A 21,043-nucleotide genomic window follows, 5' to 3' on the forward strand; every position below is an offset into this window, starting at 1 on the left:
CTCCCTCCTTCCCTCCCTCCTTCCCTCCCTCCTTCCCTCCCTCCTTCCCTCCCTCCTTCCCTCCCTCCTTCCCTCCCTCCTTCCCTCCCCGCGGCCGCAGGAGCCCTACTGCTCTCTCCAGTGTGGGTCAGGTGGGGGCTGAGGCCCGCAGCGGGGGAGGGTGAGCCGGGGATCCCCCTGAAGGCTGGGGGCCCGGCCTCTCGGTGGAGGGGGGGGGTCCTGCCCTTCAGCACCAGACCCTGAGGGGCTCTGCTAGGACCTGGCCTGGGCCAGGCAGGGCCTGTGTTGGGGGCGGTCCTCCTGGCTGGGTGCCGGGCCACCCACCGCCTTTCCTCCCCGCCAGCCGCTGGTGTTTGGTGCCATGGTGCATAGAGACGAGGCCTTCGAGACCATTTTCAGCCAGTACATGAAAATCACAGCAGCAGCCGCGTCTGGTAGTGACAGCTAGTGTCCGTTCTTCCGGGATGTTGCTGGAAGGTTTTTTGTTGTTGTTGCTGTTGTTGTTGTTCTCTTTGGTTTCTTGTTTGTCCGTTTGTTTTTTTAACAATTTGATAGTGGAAAAACTTTGGACATCCTCCTGATCTTTTGCAATAATTCCCCTCGATCTGTGGTTTCTATTGTGTTTACCCTGCGTCTTACGGACCCTTCACGCAGGGGTTGGGGCCCGCAGACAGCGCCAGCCCATCTGACGGGTGAGGCGTGTCCCACGACCGCGTGGACACGGAGGCAGGGGATCGTCGGAGGCCTGTGGAACGGAGGACACGCGGGACGCGCCGGCCCCAGCCACCGCCGAGCGCAGCGGCTGTTTCTGAGCCCCCGCCTGGCCAGAGCCCCCGCGCCAGCCGCGCACCCAGCCCTCCGGAGGCCGAAGCTCTTCCACACCAGAAGCCATAGCTAAGGAACAAGCCCTCCCTCCTCCTGGGGGTGAAGGACGTCGGTGACGAGCAGCTCAGAGGCCCCTTCACCGACCGGACCGCCGGGAACGGGTCGTGCGCTTTCCTCTGGCAAGACCCCCAGCCGCGCGTCCTCAGGGCGAGATCTGGGCCGGGGGTGCGGCCCCGTCCGGCTTCAGCTCTGTGCTGCCCTTCGTGGGGGAAGCGAGGCTGGCTGGGCCGGGCCCCCCCCACCCCGCCCCCCAGTCCTGACGAGCCCCCGGGAGTCCCGGGCGTGGTAACCGATGAGGATACAGAGTGATGTGCCCTAGAAGCACATCTTTTTAACGCTTTGCCCTTTGGAGAGCCCCGCAGAACGCGTCCCAAGACCTTTGGGGGCACCCCAGGCCGTGGTTGCTCTCAGACGGATATCAGCCGCTGCGTGGCTGGCGCTGGCCTCCGGACGAGGGAGGGGGTTCTGGGGTGGGTGGGGGCGGACAGGAGCGGCCGGGCTTGCAGCCGGTCCACCCGGGGAGCCGTACGGGGATGCTCCGGAGGGCACCGGCTCGGGGGAGTGGCCGTGAGCGGAGCCCGGAGGTTTGGGGCCGGGCGGTCTGCACCCCTGACGTCCGCCGGTGTCCCGGTGGGCACACAGCTGTGCTGGCACACGCTCGGGGGGGTGAGGGTGAGCTGGCACCGGTCTGCACCCCCCCACCCCCGACGCCCGGGGAAGCCGGCGCTCCTGTGGCGGAGGCCGGGGGCGGGGGTGGTGCCGTGTGGGGACAGGCCTGTGACGTCTGTGAAGGACAGGCTGAGATCGTGGCGGTCAGCGCACTCCCGACTCGACTACTCCAGCTCCTTGGCTTGTCCTGAGTCCTTTTGGGGGTCACTGGGATTGTTTTTTGAAGAAACAGATGATTATATTTTTTACAGAGAGCAAGCTGTTTTTCTTATTTTTGTATCATTTTTCAGATGTAATTTTTACCTTTGCTCTAATCCTAATTTGCTGGTTTGGGTGAGACCCGGTGGCATCGCTCACGTTCCCCCCCCCCCCGCTTCCCAGGGGACCGTAGGGCCACGCTCCAGGGCCCGGGCAGCGCCTCCGGGGGGCCCAGTCGACCAGCCTGATGAAGCACACCCCCGACCCAGTCGGTGAGATCTGAGGGCGCCCGTGGCACCCACCAGCTCCAGCCGTGCTGTTGGCGGGACCCTGCGGGCCACCCTTCCATAACAGTGGAGGCAGAGCCCGCCGTAAACCTTGGCTTTGGCTGCCACACAGCTGGACCGGCTCTCGTGGCCCCGGGGAGGTTTAGGGCACACCTGGGGACCCCCCCCCCGGCAGATCGATCCTCAGTGCCCGAGGCACATGGGGACAGGCTGCAGGGCGACCCCCGGGGCCGCCAAGGGGTCGGTGTGTGGCCTGTCCACGGGGTGGCCTCGCCCTCTTCGGCAGAGGGGGTGGTTTGGTTTGAGTCCCTTTTGAGGAGAAAGGGAGATGAAAACTGACCACGTGCCGAGCGCGGCCCCGGGGGGCACCGGGTTCTGTGGGCGCCCAGGCCCTGCCGGGAGGAAGGCGGGCCCGCCGCGGGCTCCGGGCCTCCTGGCAGAGCAAGCCGTCGTTTCTATCGAATTGTGTAAATCTGGGCAGATACTGCGTTTCTATGACTGATCACTGAACTAGAAGGAATGTTACATTTTCTACGTCTGAAGCTTGAGTCTATTTTGGATCTGTAAATAGTCGTTACTGCTGTCATTTTTGTTCAACGAAAGGATTGTACTGTATGAAGAACCAATGAAAAATCCCCTGTAACATTTTTTTAAGAAAACTTCGTTTGTTTAAAGAAGTCTTGTATAAATTATAATTTTTATTTAAATAAACCTGAAATGCTTTGTGCTCAGGGGAGCGGTGGGGGCGGGAAGGGGGCTGCGCTTGGCTTTCCTGGCAGAGCCCGAGTGCGTCACAGGCAGCGGGAGCCCAGGAATCCCGCGGCCACCAGGGCACTGGAGGGTACTGGGGGTTTGGGGCTCCACAGCTGTCTTGGTGACCGCGGGGGGTGGGGTGGGTGCCCGGGGAGCGGGCTGTGGGATGGGGCCACGAAGGAGGGTCCCAGGGGCCCGGGGACATCGAGGAGCTGGGGGGAGCAGGGTGCAGGGCCCCAGGTTCTAGAAGGAGACTGTAGGCCAGTGGGGCCGGCAGCTTGCAGGTTGGGGCGTCCCGGGCCCGGCACCGGGTGGCAGTGGGTGGTGGGACCATCACTGCAGGGCTGCGGGGGAGCCTGGGGAAGGAACGGAAGCGGCGCCTCGGGTTTGGGGTGCGCGCCCTGGGCGTGACCTCACTGGGAGGGGTGGGCGTCTCTGGGGCCCTCCCCTGGGGTCTGAGGCTGAGAGGTGGGGGGACTTGAGGACCCCGGGCAGAGGGATCCCCAGTGGCACCTGTGGCTTGGCCGATCCAGACACTGACCCTGGAGACAGAGGGATGCAGGAACCGGGCCGACTTCTGAACCCGCCGCAGTCCCGCACCGAGCTGAGCTGCACACGACTGAGGGCGTCCAGCCCCCAGCGCCCCAAGCCCACAGGAGCCCGCGGGAGGCAGAGACCCACCCAGCTCCCACCAGGTGAGCTGGAGCTGGACAGAAACCAGGTCTGATGGGCCAGCTCTGCCCCCAGAGGCGTGGCCTTGTGTCCTGCCTCCATCCACCTGTTCGTCCGGCCATCTCCCCATCCATCTGCTGCAGGCACTGTCCGAGGGGCTGGGACGTAGCCGTGAAGGGCCAGTGGTCCCTGGGAATCCCCGTGCCGTCCCCCAACCCGACTCTCCTGACAGCAAGAGAGGGCTTGCCTAGCCCCAGAGCCCCCGCTCACCCCTCTGCAGCACAGCTCGACAGGACGGTCCCTGCGAGCGCCCGGCCCTGGGGGGACACCTGCTCTCTGGAGGCAGAAGGGTGAGGAGGGATCCGAGCCCAGGGTGTGGGCGGCACAGGCCCCACCCACCCTCGCTGGTGGGGCTCCGGGTTCCACGCCTGTTTTCCTATTTGATGTGCCAGTAAACCAGCACAGAGCTGCCTGATCATGACTGAAAACTTTGCTGACTGTATTTCAGCGTGGTGGGTTTCCTTTGGGGGCCTGGACCCTGCATTTCGCAGCAGCACTCCGGAGAGGCCGTCTCTGGCTTCGCCTGGGGGTCCGTGAAGCCAAAAAAGGCGACTTGGTGCCCCTGTAGTACTTGGCCTTTGTTCTTGGAGAGATCGAGCCCCTGCAGTGCTCCTTCTGGCTGCAGATCGGGTGGGGAGGGTCCGGGGACGGAGGAGACAGGAACACAGAGTCATCTGTTAACGGTCTTGTTCAGGCGGGCTTCCCTTCACGGGACCCGCCGTTTCTTCTGTAACAGCATCTAGCGAGCGAGTCTCAGGACCGTGTGAGTAAATGCGAGGGCCACACGTGGCCTGGGGGGCTGTCACCACGCGGTCAGGAGCCAAAGGTGGTGATTCTGTTCACCCACAGAAACCAACACGCGGAGCTGACTCCGAACACGTCTGCTGTTTCGGAGGCTGGAGTGAGGGGTCGGCTACTTGGGGTGTGATGGCCCTGAAGGCTGCGGGAGATTCAGGGGGCAGCCGCTGCCCGCGAGGTGAGGAAGGATCCAGAAGACCCTGTCCTGTGCGGGGGTGTGTGGGGAAGCCCCCAGAACCCACCGGAGCAGGGAAGCCCGCCCCTTCCTTCTGCAGGGTCCTGGACCCTGCTCCCTTAGAGGCACTGTTGTCCCTTCTGTCCCTAGCAGTCCGAGCTGGTGCAGACAGGGGGACCCGAAACGTGTAAGGTCGTAAAGGCATCTCCTCGAGGACTCCTGCGGGTAGGTGATGGGACTGGGGAAACCCCAGGTCTACAGCTAAGTTGTCACACGAGGCACGTTTTCTGGAGACCGTGTGGTACATTAAAAAAAATCCCATTTTTATGTAAAATAAAAAATTTTTTAGGAGGTAACAGCCCCCAAATACGTTTTTTAGGAATATATCTAAACAGAATGAAAAGAGACTTCAGGGAAAATTCTAAAGCTGTTGAAAGACCTGAGCGAGGACCCTTCTAAATGGCAACGAGTGCAGCGTTCGCGCGCCGGGAAGTTCAGTTCCGTGATGAAAACGTCTCAAAACGTGCGGAATGAGGAAGTTACAGAAGACAGCACGCGGTGGGTTTCCTTTCACACAATGAGCGAAGTGCGTGGGACTGAACCATGTGCCTGAGCCTCTGAGCCCTCAGGAAGGAAAGCCCCGCTACCGCCCGCTGGGGCTCAGCAGCCGTGTCCTGTCCTGCCAGATAAGCCGACGGGAGGTGGATGGACGGGAGGAAGGACACAGTGCTTTTATTTGATGATGTTTAGTTCATGCGAAGTCCCACGGAGGTGGTTAAACCCGGGGCTTATGTAGCATTTTAGCAAGAGGACGCTCAACTTTGTCAAGAAGTGACAAGAGGACACCAGGGTTTGGGAGGGGGCCGCCTGGGTGGCTCAGTCGATGGAGCGTCTGACTTGAGCTCGGGTCACAAATCTTGAGGTTTGTGAGTTCAAGCCCCATGTTGGGCTGCTATCAGCCCAGAGCCTGCTTAGGATCCTGTCTCGCTCATCCCCCCCAAAAGAAAAAAAAAAAAAAAAAAAAGGAAGGAAAAGGGTTTGGGCTTCTAAGGTAACATGACTTTACTGGGGAATTTTTTTTTTAACGTTTATTCATTTATGTAATAATTTATTTTTTGAGAGAGAGTGCACGTGTGTGCACAAGTGGGGGAGGGGCAGAAAGAGAGGGACACAGAATCCGAAGCGGGCTCCAGGCTCCGGGCTGTCAGCACAGAGCCCGACGCGGGGCTCGATCTCACGAACCGTGAGACCGTGACCTGAGCCGAAGTGGGCCACTTAACCGAGCCGCCCGGGCGCCCCCTACTGGGGAATTTTGTGTGGGAAATGATGGAAGATTTAGGCTTGTGCAGACCCACCTCCCCAGAGGTAGACGCAGCGGACGGGGTTCTGCTCCCGGAAGCGGAAGCGGAGAGGAGGGCACACCTTCTCGAGGGGAAGTTTATGTCCCACTTTTAGCGGGGACGGGGCGGGCGGGGGGCAGGAAGCTCCTTCTGCATTTGCGGCCTGATGGTCTTCGGCTCAAAACAATCCTATGCCAAAGTGTGTGTTGTGTGCGTCCCCTCCCCTCACACGGACAAAGGGAACAGCACACTGCAAACAGTCACCTCTGTGGAGGGGCGGGGAGGGGAGGGGTCAGCCCATAAGGACACACAGGGACTCCGGGCCTGGCCGGTAGGTAACACCGTCGTTCATTTTATTCTTGCTCTTTAAATTGTACATAGGTGTTTTCGCAAAACATGCTCCGCTTTGAAAATAACAGGAATTTATAAAAGAAAAAAAATTTCTGCCCAACGTAACTTTATTTCTGTCTTCTCAAACGTGTCAGAGCAAATATGCCATTTTCTAATCTCGAAACCCGCAAGATTAAAAGAAAATGAAGCCACCTCTTCCATCGGTCCTGCCCCGTTACACGAGATTGTACAAGGAACAAAGTCGAGCCTGCCCGCCGAGCAGGTGCAGCTTCCGAGGTTCCTCCTTGGTAGTCAGAACAAGCAGGAAACGGGTCAGGGCATAACTACCGCCACGGTTTTTTGCACCAATGAGTCACACAGGAAGTTAAAGCCTAGACTAATCCTAGATGATCCTAAGTCCTCACTAACCAGCTGTCAGTTCTGACGTGCACATGTTGGGGCTCCATCTGGGGCCTTCGTGAGATCAGAACCCCCTGCCCACATGGGAATGTCTGGAAAGTACTTCCATCCCGTGTAGAGATTATCAAGGAGTGCTGGGGGGTGTTCACACAACCACACGCACCCTAAGAACCGTCCGAAGTCCTGTGATGTCGGCACAAGGTCAGCCCTCCGGGAACCGTGTGGCTCGCTTTCTCGGTGAACGTGAACTGTGGACTCCGGCCTGGACTGTTTTTCTAAAACCGGCAGTGGACTTCAGACCAGTACTGTTTTAGGAAACCTCAAGTAACACAATCCACAGAGCGGCTGTGGGCGGCCGGGAGCCCCGCTGGGGAGGCCCTCGCGCCCCTGCTCAGACCTGCCAGTCCTGGGTCTGGTTTCTTCCAACCAGCAGCAGGCACTGAGAATTAGTTTTCATACCCAGACTTTTCACCCACCCGCTAATCATTAAAACTTCAGATTTGCACAATCGCTTGATAATGTGATCTTATTAAAATAAAAAAGCCAGTTAAAGCTACCCTTTTTGTCTGACCTGGGATTGAATGATAAAATAGGAAATTTCATGTATACTTCAAAATATAAATGCTGCAAGTAAATTCTAAAAATATATGATGTCTGTTAATGCTAAAATGACTACTTGTGCCTATGTGAGGTCAAGGGCACTCGTAAAGCACATGACGGCTTGTGAACCGCCTCTTGTAACAGGCTTCCTCTCTCTTTGCAAACCAGAGTTCAAGCCTCATCTTGTATTTCAAATAAAGCTATTTTCGATGCATCTCCCATATAGCCAAGCATGAATACAAAGGAAATGGGGCCACAAGCATGCACGAGGGCCACCCCAGGGCCGGTGGCCATGCCTGCAGGGAAGCGCCAGCCACCTGTAGGGAACCCCTGGCCTTTGCAGGGAACCCTGGCCGCCTGTAGGGAACCCCCGGCCACTGCAGGGAACCCCTGGCTGCCTGTAGGGAACCCCTGGCCGCTGCAGGGAACCCCTGCCGCTGTAGGGAACACCCGGCTGCCTGTAGGGAACCCCCGGCCGCTGCAGGGAACCCTGGTTGCCTGTAAGGAACCCCTGGCCGCTGCAGGGAACCCCCGGCCACCTGTAGGGAACCCCCGGTCACTGCAGGGAACCCTGGCTGCCTGTAAGGAACCCCGGCTGCTGCAGGGAACCCCTGGCCTCCTGTAGGGAACCCCTAGCCACTGCAGAGAACCCTGGCCGCTGCAGGGAACCCCTGGCCGCATGTAGGGAACCCCCGGACGCCTGTAGGGAACCCCCCGCTGCCTGTAGGGAACCCCTGGCCGCTGCAGGGAACCCCTGGCCTCCTGTAGGTTGGAACCCCTGGCTGCTGCAGGGAACCCCTGGCCGCCTGTAGGGAACACCCAGCTGCCTGTAGGGAACCCCGGCTCCCTATAGGGAACCCCTGGCCACTGCAGGGAACCCTGGCCGCTGCAGGGAACCCCTGGCCGCCTGTAGGGAACCCCTGGCCGCTGCAGAGAACCCCTGGCCGCTGCAGGGAACCCCTGGCCGCCTGTAGGGAACCCCTGGCCGCCTGTAGGGAACCCCCGGCCGCCTGTAGGGAACCCCTGGCCACTGCAGGGAACCCTGGCCGCTGCAGGGAATCCTGGCCGCTGCAGGGAACCCCTGGCTGTCTGTAGGTTGGAACCCCTGGCCGCTGCAGAGAACCCCTGGCTGCCTGTAGGGAACCCCTGGCCGCTGCAGAGAACCCCTGGCCGCCTGTAGGGAACCCCCGGCCGCCTGTAGGGAACCCCTGGCCGCCTGTAGGCAACTCCGGCCACTGTAGGGAACCCCCGGCTGCCTGTAGGGAACCCCCGGTCACTGCAGGGAACCCTGGCTGCCTGTAAGGAACCCCCGGCCGCTGCAGGGAACCCCTGGCCGATGCAGCTCCAGCACTTCAGCAGAAAACTATCTAAAATCCTAACCCTGAAGACACCATTTACACTATTCTGGCTGAAAAGGACAACAGTTTCAATAAATATGTAGAACTGAACGTGAAGAAAAGCTCCAGTCGGGACCACATGTATAGACCCGGGGCCTGCACCAAAGTACCCCCCGGGACTCGGGAGCCCCACCGCCAACCGGGGCAGGGTGCCCGGATGTCAAGTGAACACAGCATTCACAGAGTGAATTTTTTCCTACTGCGTGCCAGCTTCTCTCCATGCCCCCCCCCCCCCCCACCGCCCAGTGTGGCCATAAAGCGTCGGCACCTAGCCGTAAAACCGATGCCGTCTCCAGGGTCCGTGATTGTTCCTGCTGACCAGCCGGATTGTCCCAGAAACACGACTGTGATGAAAGCAAGGACCTGGGTTTTCAAGATAAAGTGCCACTCCTGTCTGTGTCCCCACAACAGTGCTGCACTCCCGAGGTGTCCCCGAAGCAGGGCTACATTGCATTGTAGTTGCCCGGGACAGAGAGAGTCCGGAAGTTTCCTAAGCAGAAGCTCAGATGAAGGCAAAATGAAGGCGACCGACTACTTTCCGAAACCTGACCACAAATAACTACAGAGTAAGTCGTGCGATGTGGATCAGCGAGTGGGGAGACCCCCGTCCGGATGGTGTGACCGCACATTCGCGGTCCCTAAACGTATTGGGCAGAGCCACCGATGGGCCCTTTGAAAATCTGCACCATCGGCGTTGTTAAAACCTAAGAAGCCAGCGCCCCCGAACTGGTAAGTGCCATTGGCTGAGAAGAAGTTACGTGAAACGCAGCCCAAAGAGTCACGTAGAACCGAAAATGCCAGGTATGTTCACAATATTGTTGACGAAGGTATTTTTCTAAAATCAAGATTCAACTATCAAAAATAAATTTCTAAATTTAAATGTGTATATCAACGTAATCGGTCTGCAGTAATTTTCTTAAATAACGGTCACAGTTCCCAATCACAGCAAGGCAGGTGATGCGTGACAGCGTCTCAGCTCTGTGACTCTTCCTTAGGGTTCTCCTCGATTCCTCGTGCAAAGAGACGAACCAGCTGGCAGTGGACCCTGCAGAGACAAAGGGCGCCGTGTCACCCCCAGGGTCCCCCCGACCCTTGGCCCCACTGCCGGTCAAGGGTAGAGGTGGGGTGGGGGTCTCATCCTGGCTGTCTCTGGGCCCAACCCCGTGGTGACAGGGCAGCTGAGGGCAGCCGAGGGCCAACAGAAAACCCAGGCACCTGTAGACCCCACTTTAGCAAAGTGACAGATCCCTGGGTGACTGCTTTCTCAGCTTCCAGGCCACGGAGAAGATTCCGTGCAGGGCAACCCCCCTTGTCCAGGACGTGCGGGATGTTCAGTCGCCCAAGAGGAGGGGGCCCCACACCAGCCAGAGCCCAGGGGGCTGAGGGGTGGCCGAGGTGCCCTGGAGACCCCCGCCTTCCGCAAGCACCAGGACAAGAGGAGCCAGAGGGACTCAGCGGTCAGCGTGGCTGTCCGGTCCCCACCGGCAATGCCTCCTTCCCCAATTATTAATGACGTCACAGCCCCCTCTGAGATGTTCAGTAATAGGGGTGCCTGGGTGGCTCAGTTGGTTAAACACCCAACTCTTGGTTTTGGCTCAGGTCATGGTCCCATGGTTCGTGGGTTCGAGCCCCACATCAGGCTCCGTGCTGATGGGTGTGGAGCCTGTGTGAGATTCTCTCTCTCTCAAAAATAAATGAACAAAAAAGATTTTTTTAAAGATGTTCAGTAATAAAAACCCCATAACTAAGTCACCTACTGCTCAAGGCATAGTGATATTTATCGTGATATATAGCATGTATTTCATAAAAGAATGCTTTTCCTAAGTTTCAAAGTATCCTGTTTTTCCAGTAAATCCCAAAGCCAGCATCAAAAATAATTCTGTAACTTGTAAAATGTGTTGACAAAAGCCGAATCCTGGCGGGCTTCCCTGTGGTCCTGTCCCCGCCCCTTCTCCTGGGATCTGAGCTGGGCAGTCATGGCCACACTGATCGCGCGGTGGCCACAGGAGCAGGTGCGAGCAGACGTGCGCCTCGATGAGGCTGAGGCTGCCTCTCCTGACGGCCTGGCCGGATGCTGATGCAGGAGGCTCGACACTGCACATCCCACGGGCTGAAAAGCCATTTAACGTCGGGATGGTGCACAGTGACGTGCACGTTATCGGAGGTGTGGGTGCGGGGCTGCAGGCCCCTCCGTGTCGCCTCCCACATCGTCCGCACTCTGTCGTCAAGGAGCGCGTGGCCTGGCCTCCGTCAAGGCGGCTAGGCTCGCCCCGACATGTGCAGACAGCACAGGACCCTGGAACTTCACTCCATTTTTACACCTTCACCTCGTTCGACAGCCTGATCGACAACTTTCTCCGCACTCGCGCTCCCTCTGGGCGTGTGACACGTGTCATCAGATGGCAGACCCCCAGCCGGTCTGCAGAGGACCCCCTGCCCGAAGGCCAGCGGCCGGAAGAGCGCGCCTGGTGCCTGCCCCCCGGAGGCCACGAGCCAGAGTCCAGCGCCGGCCGCAGACGGGGCTCCCTGAGGCCGGAGGGGCTCCCGGTGGGCCCGGTGAAGGCGGACGGCTTGTGTGTGTAATCAGGAGAACAGAGAGAAAATGCCAGAGCAAAGGGACAGAAGCCGGTGCTGGGGCTCAGGGAGAAGAGAAGATGGCGACACGGCGGGGGGGGGGGGGGGGGGGCTTGGGAAATCGCGGGAACCGTCCACACGCGGGCATCCTCCCCAGAGTCCGGTGGCGGGGTCTCGGGCGCCGGCTGCGTGGACACGCGCGCGCGTTTACAGTGCACCCTCACGCTTGCGGTCCTGGGGCCCCTGGAGGCGCCCTCGGGCCACCGTCACTCACCGGACCTCGATGGCGGAGCTGCTCAGGACCTCCCCGTCACAGTTCCACGAGCTGTTGGACACAGAGCAGCAGCACGGGGGGTGGTCGCTGCAGATCTGCCCGAAGCGCGTCTTCCCCCTCTCCTTGAGGTCGCTGTCCTCGTCCTCCACGTGCTTCGATACAAACTGGAATTTCCTGACGCGATAAACTTCGACAAAAGCGAAGTCAAACTGCAGAGAGACACGGAAGGGGCTGGCGCTTTAACAGGCGCTTTTGCGGGGGAGGCCCGTCCGTGCCCGGCGCGCCCGCCGCTCGGACACGAAGCGAAGGCCGCCGCCCGCCTCCCGGCGCGTCCACGGCGACCGGCGCTTTCTCAAGATTCTGGTAGTTCCCTACTAGGGACTTGTAGAACTCTTCATCTTTTTAACAAGCACTATTTTGCAAACCACACAAAAATACCATTATGCTAGACCTGAAACGCGGTGTAATTTAAAAAAAGGAAAACACATCTTACTACAACCAGAGGCCAACCCACACTTATCTCGTTAGAGTTGGGGTCTGCCGTTGCGTTAACTACAAGGATGCCAGCGACTACGCAAAGGTTTGCTAGAAAGGGGTTTGCGTCTTTAACGAGCTCTCAGAAGGAGCAGACGCTAGGAGCTTCCACTGGGTGAAACGCAGACCAGAAACCTGACCTTGTTCCCTGGGACTCGGCAGCGGGTTCCTACGGCACGGCAGTCAGGGATCACCCGCAGGGACGCTGCCCGCACGGACGCTGCCCGCGTAGACGCTGCCCAAATGGACCCCGCCCGCCAGCGCGGACGGGGCAGGGCGAGCGCCCCACTCACCTGGTCGTACTGGTTCGTGTGCCTGACGAGAAACCTCAGGAAGTTGAACCGGGAGCACTTCCGGATGAGGATGAGGTCGGAAGACCCGTCCCCCAGGTGGGCGGCCGGGGACAGGCCCTGGGGACTCCGGGGACAAGCACAGGACATGTTGGTGGCGTTGATGGCCAGGAACTTCCCGCAGACGACCTTCCACTCTTCCATCTCCTCTGAAGCAGAAAGAGGCATCGCAGACGGCACGTCACACGCGGGCGCGCGTCCCGAGACCGTCCCTACGGATCTCCCGTGGACTGACCCTCGGCCCCAGCACACAGGCCCTGTGCCGGCCGCCGTGCCCCGAGGGTCGCCTCCGAAGGGGCACAGCTGTTCCACTGGTCCTCACGTGGGGACGTCTGAACAACTTAGAGCGGGGGCCACCGAGCCTGGCCTGTCACCCGATTCCGTGCCAGCCGAGAATAACTTTCACCTTCGTAAGTGGTTTACAAAACTCCAGAGGAACGGTATCTTGTGACACACGAAGATTACACGAAACTCTAACGTCGGTGTCCACAGCTAAGTTTCTGGAACGCTGCTGCGCCCACCCCCTTCCCGGCGCCTGGCAAAGCCCACAGACCAGAGTATAACCCTTGACGGGAACTGTCGCCGGCCCCCAGTCCAGAGCAGCCGTGTTGCTGCCCGGAGGCGAGCAGAGAGGGACACACGCGCCCACCGACAAGGGGGGGACGCACAGCGGGAAGACGCAGCGCCCTCAGAGGTTCCACAGCTTAAAACCCCAACACACGCGGCAGTGACCGTGAGTCCGCGGCCCAGACGTTACCGGTGTTCTCCAGACCGTACAACGACCTCTTCTGCTCTTCCTCCAGCTGCTGTTTGCTCTGCCTGCACACGAAGCATCTGGAAGACAAGGACGTCACGCCCTTCCTGAGGCACGCGGCCGCGACAAGGGGGCGCACGCGCCGGGCGGTTCTCCCCTTTGCACGTGAGTTTGAATTCTGCAAGTCAGATCTTTTAAAACGTACGCGCGCCCACGCGTCCTTCTGCAGAGCGTGTACGCGCGTGGCAAAGAAGCCAAGGGCATCCCACGCGGCCGTGGCGCTGGCGTGCCGAGAGCCAGCTCGGCTTGGCCCCGAGGTCAGCAGAGCGCTGGCTGGTGGCGTGCCGAGCCAGGCGCAGGTCGCTCAGCACAGGTGACCCAACGGTCGTCTGTCCCAGGCGGTACCAAGCAAGCGGCCAGCTCGGAACTTCGTCGTCAGCCTGGGCTCACCGTGCAACGGTGCGTGTTCACGCCAGGGAGATCGGCGCCTCGGCTCGGCTCAGCAGCTCTGCCTCTAACTGTCGTGACCTGTGGCCTCAGATTCTTCATTAAAGAAGGAAAGGGGCTCGGGAACGTGTGGGCCCGGAAGCCGTGCGCTGAGCTACGCTATCGCCGGGCACGCCAGAACCACGGTCTCGCATCTACGCTGAGAAGATACGTGTCCCCGATAGCAGCACACCCCCAAGCAGCCCAGCTTTATTTCGCGCCCTCTGCAATAGAAACACACGGAAGAATGTGCTTACCCGGCACGGCAGGGTTTCCTGTCCCTGGGAGACCCCACTGTGTGCCGCGCTGGCAGGAAAGACACTGTCCCTTCGTAGCAGTGATGTGACAGGAAGGTCTTCAAACCTGGGAACGGAGCACAAAGTAAAGCAGCCCCAGCGTCATTTTCTGGCCATGAGACCACCAGCTGCACCTGTTCTGGGACACAGTGCCCCCCCCCCCCGCGCCCCCCCCAACTGCACCTGTTCTGGGACACAGCACCCCCCTGTGCCCCCCCAGCTGCACCTGTTCTGGGACACAGCACCCTCCCCGCGCCCCCCCCCCCCAGCTGCACCTGTTCTGGGACACAGCGCCCCCCCCCCCCAGCTGCACCTGTTCTGGGACACAGCACCACCCCCCCCACGCCCCCCGCAGCTGCACCTGTTCTGGGACACAGCACCACCCCCCCCACGCCCCCCGCAGCTGCACCTGTTCTGGGACACAGCACCACCCCCCCCCCGCGCCCCCCGCAGCTGCACCTATTCTGAGACACAGCACCCTCCCCGCGGCCCCCCCCCCCAGCTGCACCTGTTCTGGGACACAGCGCCCTCCCCGTGCCCCCCCCCAGCTGCACCTGTTCTGGGACACAGCGGCCCCCCACCCCCCGCCCCGTGCCACCAGCGCATCCCAAGACCTGTGTGATGGGAGCGGTAAGGGATCGGGCCATGCTGGGTGCCGGGTCACCAGGGCTGCCTTCAGCGGTGGAGGTCTCTGCCATCAGTGACCCGTCCTGCCTGCCCGCAGATCGCTGCAGGGCTGGCATGTGGCAAAGCCCCCGACATCTGGAGATGGCCTCCCCGACTCGGTGGAGGCTCATCAAAGGGCAGGGCCACCTCTCTGCTCCTCCCAGACTGCTAGGCGACGCTCCCACGTCTCCCTGGCTCGGCCGCCCAAGGTCACCCAGGACCAGTCTGGCATCCGGGAAGAACGCGGACAGTGACGGTCCAGGGCAGCACCACCAAGGACTGTGTCCGGCCCATCTGGAGGACCGTGGTGTGCTATCCGCTCTGAGCGGGCCCGGCCGGCCTCGAACCGGCCCCAGCGGGCACGGGATGAACCTGAGCAGCTGACTGGAGAGAGCCCAGCAGGACAGGGGAGTGGGGTCTGAGGGTGCCCTGGGCCACAGTGGGGACCCTGCCACGTCCTGCAAATGTAACAGTGACACCACTCCCCTGAGCCAGATGCCGGGCTGGCGCTGGCCATGGTCACATCGGGCACGACGGGGACACCGCTGAACCCGTCCCCACCCCGGCCTCCCACCTGCTCTACCAGCAGCTAGAGCTGCATCTCTAGCTGGGATCCGCCCAGTAACTACCCGCCCCGTGGAGAAACCCCTTCCCAATGCCCTGGCGCCCACCTTCCTCCCTCCACTTCCTCCGTGGGTGGCACCCTCCCCCCGGGACGACCCTCCAGCTTGGCAGCTGGTGAAGGGCAGGGGCTGGCCGCTCGACCTGCAGAACGGTCTCTCCCGGATGGCAGGGCCCCATTTCTGCCCGTCCTTGGACGGACACGTGAGTGTCCCGCTGGCCCTAAAACGGGCCTCCTCTCTGCCTCGAGAAAAACCGCTGAGCCTCTGCAGGTCTCTGTGAGTTCCAGGTGGGGATGGAGACACGGGACAGGACACACCCTGCATCCTAGCGGAGAGGAGACCGTGGGCCGGGGTGAGGCCCACGGGCTCGGGAGCGAGCGGCCAGCTCAACAGCAGGTAATCAGGAAGACGGCACGAATCTTACCCAGATTCTTTCTAATCCCTCATTCTTTTTCCTAATGACGGTTCGGGGAGATACATTACTTTGGAGTTTCTTGCGTTTTAACTGCAAAGCGATACTGTAGCTTTGATTTAAACAGGCCTCTGCAGTGCCTCAGACCCAGCACATTACTATCCGTTTCTCTCCCAAGAAAAGGGTTCAGATTTTAATACCTGGGATTCTTCGACTTAACTTACTACCGACTGACCCAAAAGCAAACCGGAAAGGGCGGTGGCCGGGTGGGTGACAGTCGCCAAGCAGCAGGCGTGCCCACTCCAGACCCCGCCCCCGTTCAGACCCCTCTGGGAAGGTGACACCGCCTGAGGAGAGCGGACGGTCACGGCTTGGCACGGCCGCAGTGCCTTCGCGTCGCTCTGCGATCCCGAACAGGAGAACCGGTCTGTGGCCCTGGGGTGTCCGCCCTGCTCTGCGGGCGCCCCGGGGCCCCTCACCAGCAGGGCACCCGCCTCGAACGGGCGCTCTGCAGGCGAAGGCAGATGCCATGTGCCAAAGCAGGGCTACCTGAGAAGTCGTATCTGATGAGCCCCATCCACCGCTTCTTCTCACTGTCCTTGATGACGTCCCCGTAGAAGCCATAGCCCAGCAGGGACACGGAGTAGCGCAGCAGCGTGCTGTTGTGGTGAACCGAGGACACGTCCATGGGCAGTGAGTCCCCTGCGGGAGAGACACGGTCCCCTGGCCACCTCCACACTGCGCCTCCTCAGCCCCTCGACGGCACGGGCGGGCCCAGAAGCACCCGAGCGACTAAGACGTGCAACACACGGAAGGCGGCCACGGGGACGGTCTGCACGTGGGCCCTGGGTCTCCTGTTCCTGATTCCGACGACAGGACTTGACTAAAAGGTCCACAACAGCTTTGGGAAGTTTCCCGGCAGGCACGGAACCACAGTGGACCCACGGGGCTCGTTCAGTGCCGCTGCTGGGAAACAGGGTGGATTTGACGGTGAAGAGGGGCCCACGTGCTAAGGAAATCGAGAATGGGCTATGCGTAAGCAGCACTTCCGGGGCCCCGTCGTCAGGGACGAGGAGGGAGCCATGTGTTTGCCGGGCAGGGGCCGTGGCTGTCTGAGCAGCTGGGGCGGCCATTCCCGCCCTCGGGGGCGTGTATACGGGAGCGCAGTAAATGCCACTTGGAAGGGACATCTCGGGTGCCACGGATTCGGGCCTGGGAAAACCTGTCCCGATGGAGATGAGGGGCTGAGTCCTGAGAAGAAGTGAGAGCAGAGGACCGGCGAGCGTGAGACGTGTCCAGGACAGAGGGTCAGCCTGACCCCCCACATGGGGATGCCGAGGCAGCTGGTTGGGCCACGGGGTGCCTGTGACCCCTGATGGGGGGCCCCAGAGAGCTCTGAGCAGGGTTTGTGGTTTTTTTGGTTTTGTTTTTTTTTTTTACGTTTATTTATTTTTGAGACAGAGAGAGGCAGAGCATGAACGGGGGAGGGGCAGAGAGAGAGGGAGACACAGAATCGGAAGCAGGCTCCAGGCTCTGGGCCATCATCAGCCCAGAGCCCGACGTGGGGCTTGAACTCACGGACCGCGAGATCGTGACCTGAGCTGAAGTCGGACGCCCAACCGACTGAGCCACCCAGGCGCCCCGGGTTTGTGTTTTTGAAGGACCCCCTATGGCCGTGGGAGGACAGGACAAGGTGGCAGGGAACCACAACACACGCAGAGCTCTGCTGGCGGGAGGGCCGGGGCCATGCCCAGCGAGGTCCACGGGTCTGCCGCGTGCATGGAAAGGGACCTACCCACGATGATGTGCAAAGCTGATGTCTCCGCGTCATTCGTGCCGACCGTGGAAAAACACACACAATCCGTGGACCCTGAAGTAGGAGAGAGAAAAAAAAACGTCCTTCATATCATCGTATTAATTAAACACTCAAGGGGCGTCTGGGTGGCCCAGTTGGCTAAGCGACTGACTTTGGCTCAGGTCATGAGCTCACGGTTTGTGAGTTTGAGCCCCGCGTCGGGCTCTGTGCTGACATCTCGGAGTCCGGAGCCTGCTTCGGATTCTGTGTCTCCCCCTCTATGCCTCCCCTGCTCACGCTCTGTGTCTCTCAATCATAAATAAACGTCAAAAAAATTAAAAACAAACAAACAAACTCTAGTAGATTTCCAACTAGGTGGACTCTTCCTTTTGGCCCTGGAATAGATACGGAAATAAAGACGAATATAATCCGTCCACAAAATGAATGTTGGAAATACTGACACTGATTTGTCAGAAACACTGAGACTGGGGGTGCCTGGGGGCTCAGTCGGTTGGGCATCTGTCTTCAGCTCAGGTCATGATCTCACAGTCCATGAGTTCGAGCCCCGCGTCGGGCTCTGTGCTGACAGCTGAGCCTGGAGCCTGCCTCTGCTTCTGTGCCTCCCTCTCTCTCTGCCCCTCCCCTCCTTGCGCTCTGTCTCTCTCTGTCTCAAAAATAAATAAAAACATTAAAAAAAATTTTTTTTTAAAGAAGCAGGTTTATAGGGGCACCTGGGTGACTTAGTAGGTTAAGCTCATAGCTGAGTAGGTTAAGTAAGTAGGCTCAGCTCATGAGTTCACGGTTCATGGGTTCGAGCCCCACATCGGGCTCTGCGCTGACAGCTCGGAGCCTGGAGCCTGCTTCTGATTCTGTGTCTCCCTCTCTGTCTGCCCCTCCCCCGCTCATGCTCTGTCTCTCTCTGTCTCTCTGTCTCTGTCTCTGTCTCTCTCTCTCAAATAAACATTTAAAAACAACGCAACTCTGAGACCGGACTTCCATAGGACCAGCCATCCCCTCACAGAGTCTGCGGAGCCTGTTCCTGAACTGTCCCGGGGAACAGAGCCCCCGAGAAATGCGGGTGGCAGTGGTGGCCGGGCGCGTAGCTCAGCGCTCCGCAGTGAGTATGAACCCCCTGCACATACCAGCGGCCACGAGACCCAAAGGACTCTGCCCTGTGCAGACGCTGCCAGCGGGAAAGCTGAGCATATGTATGCAGAGCAAGGACAACTCGGGAAGACCTCGGAAAAAGCCCCGTGGAAGCCTGCCCCCCAACACCAGCACCCGGTTTCACAGAACGCGCCGTGACCCGTCCCTGGGTCACAGGGGCACGGCAGCTGTCACCTGACAGACATGAGGGGACTCCGCTGGCCATGGCGGGCACACGCCTCACGCTGACATGCTCGGCTGCACATTGGGGGTGACCTCGTGGCACCCGGCCAGTGCCTGGACCGCCAGGTCCTCCCTAGGTGTGGCCCGGTTCTAACTGGGTCATAATCCAGGTCACTGTTCTCAGCCCGAGCGGGCGGAGACTCTCCTGGGGTGCTTATTTACAACAGGGTCCTGAACCCCACTCTCCCGAGATCCTGACCCAGCAGGTCTGGGACGGGGCCGAGCAACGCGAAGTGTAACACGTCCGCTGAAAGCCTGGTGTAGATTTCCTAACAAAGGGATGACAGGATCCAGAATGGCAGTTTCGTCACCGACACCACACCCAGCACAGACCGAGATCCATCGGGAGGAACCAGCGTTAACGGGCAGGGGGGCCTGGACGCCAGCAGGGGCCACGTCTCTGCCCCTGGGCCCCGGGACAATCTACAAGTCTCCCGTCGTAAGTGATGTCCGACGCAGCCGGAAAGTTCCAGGCTCCCGACAGACGTGTCGGGTTGCAAGCACCCTCCAGGGTCTCTTCGAGTAACAGAATCTGGTCCAGTCTGTGATCCGAGGGGAGGCTCTTAATTATGTAATCTACGCTGACATGTGGCTTCTGGATGTTGGTAAGTTATATAAACACATGCATGTTTATTTTTCACCAATCTTAACCTGAAGACTTCAGTGACACCTCGTTCCAAAAATGAGCCAAATACACATTTTTAAATAAACGTTTAAGATTATAGGAGTGACTAATCTTAATAAAAATCAACATCAACAGTGTCCACGAAAAGCCTCGCGGTTTCAGACTCTCCCACCCGCTCACTCGTCGTTAGAGTGAAGGGTGCTCGGATAATATAAACAGTTTCCAGAGCACAGACTCCAAAAGACCTAGCTAATTTGAACCATGCCCTGAGGTAGTCCTTCACACCCCCAGAACTTTCCAGAACATCCGCAGAGCCCACTCGCTCCCCTTGTGTGCCCAGGGCCCTGTTTACTTTCCTGGCAGGGGGACCCCACGGGGGAGCTCCGAGTCTCGAGAAGGAACCTCGTGGGGCCGGAAGGGCTGCGAGCGTGGGACGCCCTCTACAACCACAACAGAGGTGGGCCCGTGCTGTTCCCAAGCTGCCAGAGGCGTCTCGTCTAGGGAGGCGTGGGCGGGACAGGGCGAGGCGACCAGCCTTTCTGGTCAGGCGTCCAGGGTCCGGGCCTGGGCCGGGCTGGGGTGTGGCCCCCATTTCTGGAGCCGGAGTTCAACGCAAACACCTTCTATCCAGGTGTAAGTTGGATGGAAATGTGCTTGTGTCCCAGGATTTAATTCTAGATCCCGCCATCGCCCTGAACGGGCAGGACGCACCTTCTCTCTCGGTCACCCGGGTCCTTTGGGCAAAGAGTGGGGCAGGTGAACACAGCTTGCGACGGTTTTCAGGGATCGTTTTACTAAAAGGTCAGATTTTCGAAGGAGGGGACTGCTCAGCCTCCCGCCTACTTGGGATCCTTCACGGGGCCGCCGCCCCTCGGCCGGCACCTGCCACCTGCCCCTTTCTCCCAGGAGGCCCCCGCCCCCCGAGGGCAGCACACCCGCAGCCAGGCCCCCTCCTGCCCTCACCACACTTCACTCCGGAAGGCCGTCCAGAGCCCCCCGTCTGCAAGGGCGTGGCCCCTGCCACTGCTCGGCTCTCTTCCTTATTCACCCATGTCTGCGTCCCCACAGCCCGTGCGCCCGGCCTTGCTCACTCCTGGGCCGCAGCCGGGCCGAGAACGCACGGGCACCGACGGACTGGGTGAACTCTGGCGCAGGTGGAGGGACCCGGGCGCCGGCAGACAAGTCCACGCACACGTCCCGGTCCTCACGGGTGCCCCCAACACCACTGTTCCCTTCTAGCGTTCTGTCAGCGTGCCTTCAACAGCTGGACCTTCGGGTCCGACGTAACTCCCCGGTCATCTCCTCAAGCCTGTGGCCCAGGCTTTAACCAAGAGGAAGGCCCAGCTTCCGGCCGGAAACGCAAGGTCTGGCTCAGCTCAGGCGTCAGGACGTGGTTCTGGCATCATCGGCCCCCCACGCTGAGCCGCGTCCCTCCCGAGGCGCTGGGGCCCCACGGGGCAGCACAGGGGCAGTGACGGGAAGACGCCGGGTGGAGGGTCGGCTGTCTGCGGCCTCGCTAATACCTCCAAATACTCCAGCGGAAAGAGGCTGAATTTAGGAAACATCAGCTCGGGACCCAGAGCGGCTGCAGCGGTGGCCTCCAGCATGCTCTGTCCCGGACCCCCCCACACCACCCCCTCCTCCCGACTGCTCCTCAGGGCCCCCGGGAGCCCCGTCTCGG

General features: G+C 60.2%; 2 protein-coding genes across 3 annotated transcripts in view; one reads left to right on the top strand and one right to left on the bottom strand.

Moving 5' to 3' along the window:
• Positions 1-2,744, top strand: part of GRAMD4 (GRAM domain containing 4) — a 72,353-nt gene extending 69,609 nt beyond the window's left edge. For both annotated transcript variants that reach the window (XM_042993554.1, XM_042993555.1), the window contains exon 19: positions 344-2,744. In XM_042993554.1, coding sequence (XP_042849488.1) covers positions 344-448 — 105 coding nt within the window. In that variant the 3' untranslated portion in view covers positions 449-2,744. The remainder of the gene's footprint in view (positions 1-343) is intronic.
• A 3,418-nt stretch (positions 2,745-6,162) lies between these two features.
• CERK (ceramide kinase) overlaps positions 6,163-21,043 on the bottom strand; it is a 47,938-nt gene continuing 33,057 nt past the window's right edge. Inside the window, exons 7-13 of the mRNA XM_042993556.1 lie at positions 17,349-17,423; positions 16,103-16,255; positions 13,814-13,919; positions 13,074-13,150; positions 12,260-12,465; positions 11,433-11,641; positions 6,163-9,629 (exon numbers count right to left, since the gene is read on the bottom strand). Coding sequence (XP_042849490.1) covers positions 9,557-9,629; positions 11,433-11,641; positions 12,260-12,465; positions 13,074-13,150; positions 13,814-13,919; positions 16,103-16,255; positions 17,349-17,423 — 899 coding nt within the window. The 3' untranslated portion in view covers positions 6,163-9,556. The remainder of the gene's footprint in view (positions 9,630-11,432; positions 11,642-12,259; positions 12,466-13,073; positions 13,151-13,813; positions 13,920-16,102; positions 16,256-17,348; positions 17,424-21,043) is intronic.

This window comes from Panthera tigris, chromosome B4, assembly GCF_018350195.1.
Source record: "Panthera tigris isolate Pti1 chromosome B4, P.tigris_Pti1_mat1.1, whole genome shotgun sequence".
Taxonomy (NCBI): Eukaryota; Metazoa; Chordata; class Mammalia; order Carnivora; family Felidae; genus Panthera; species Panthera tigris.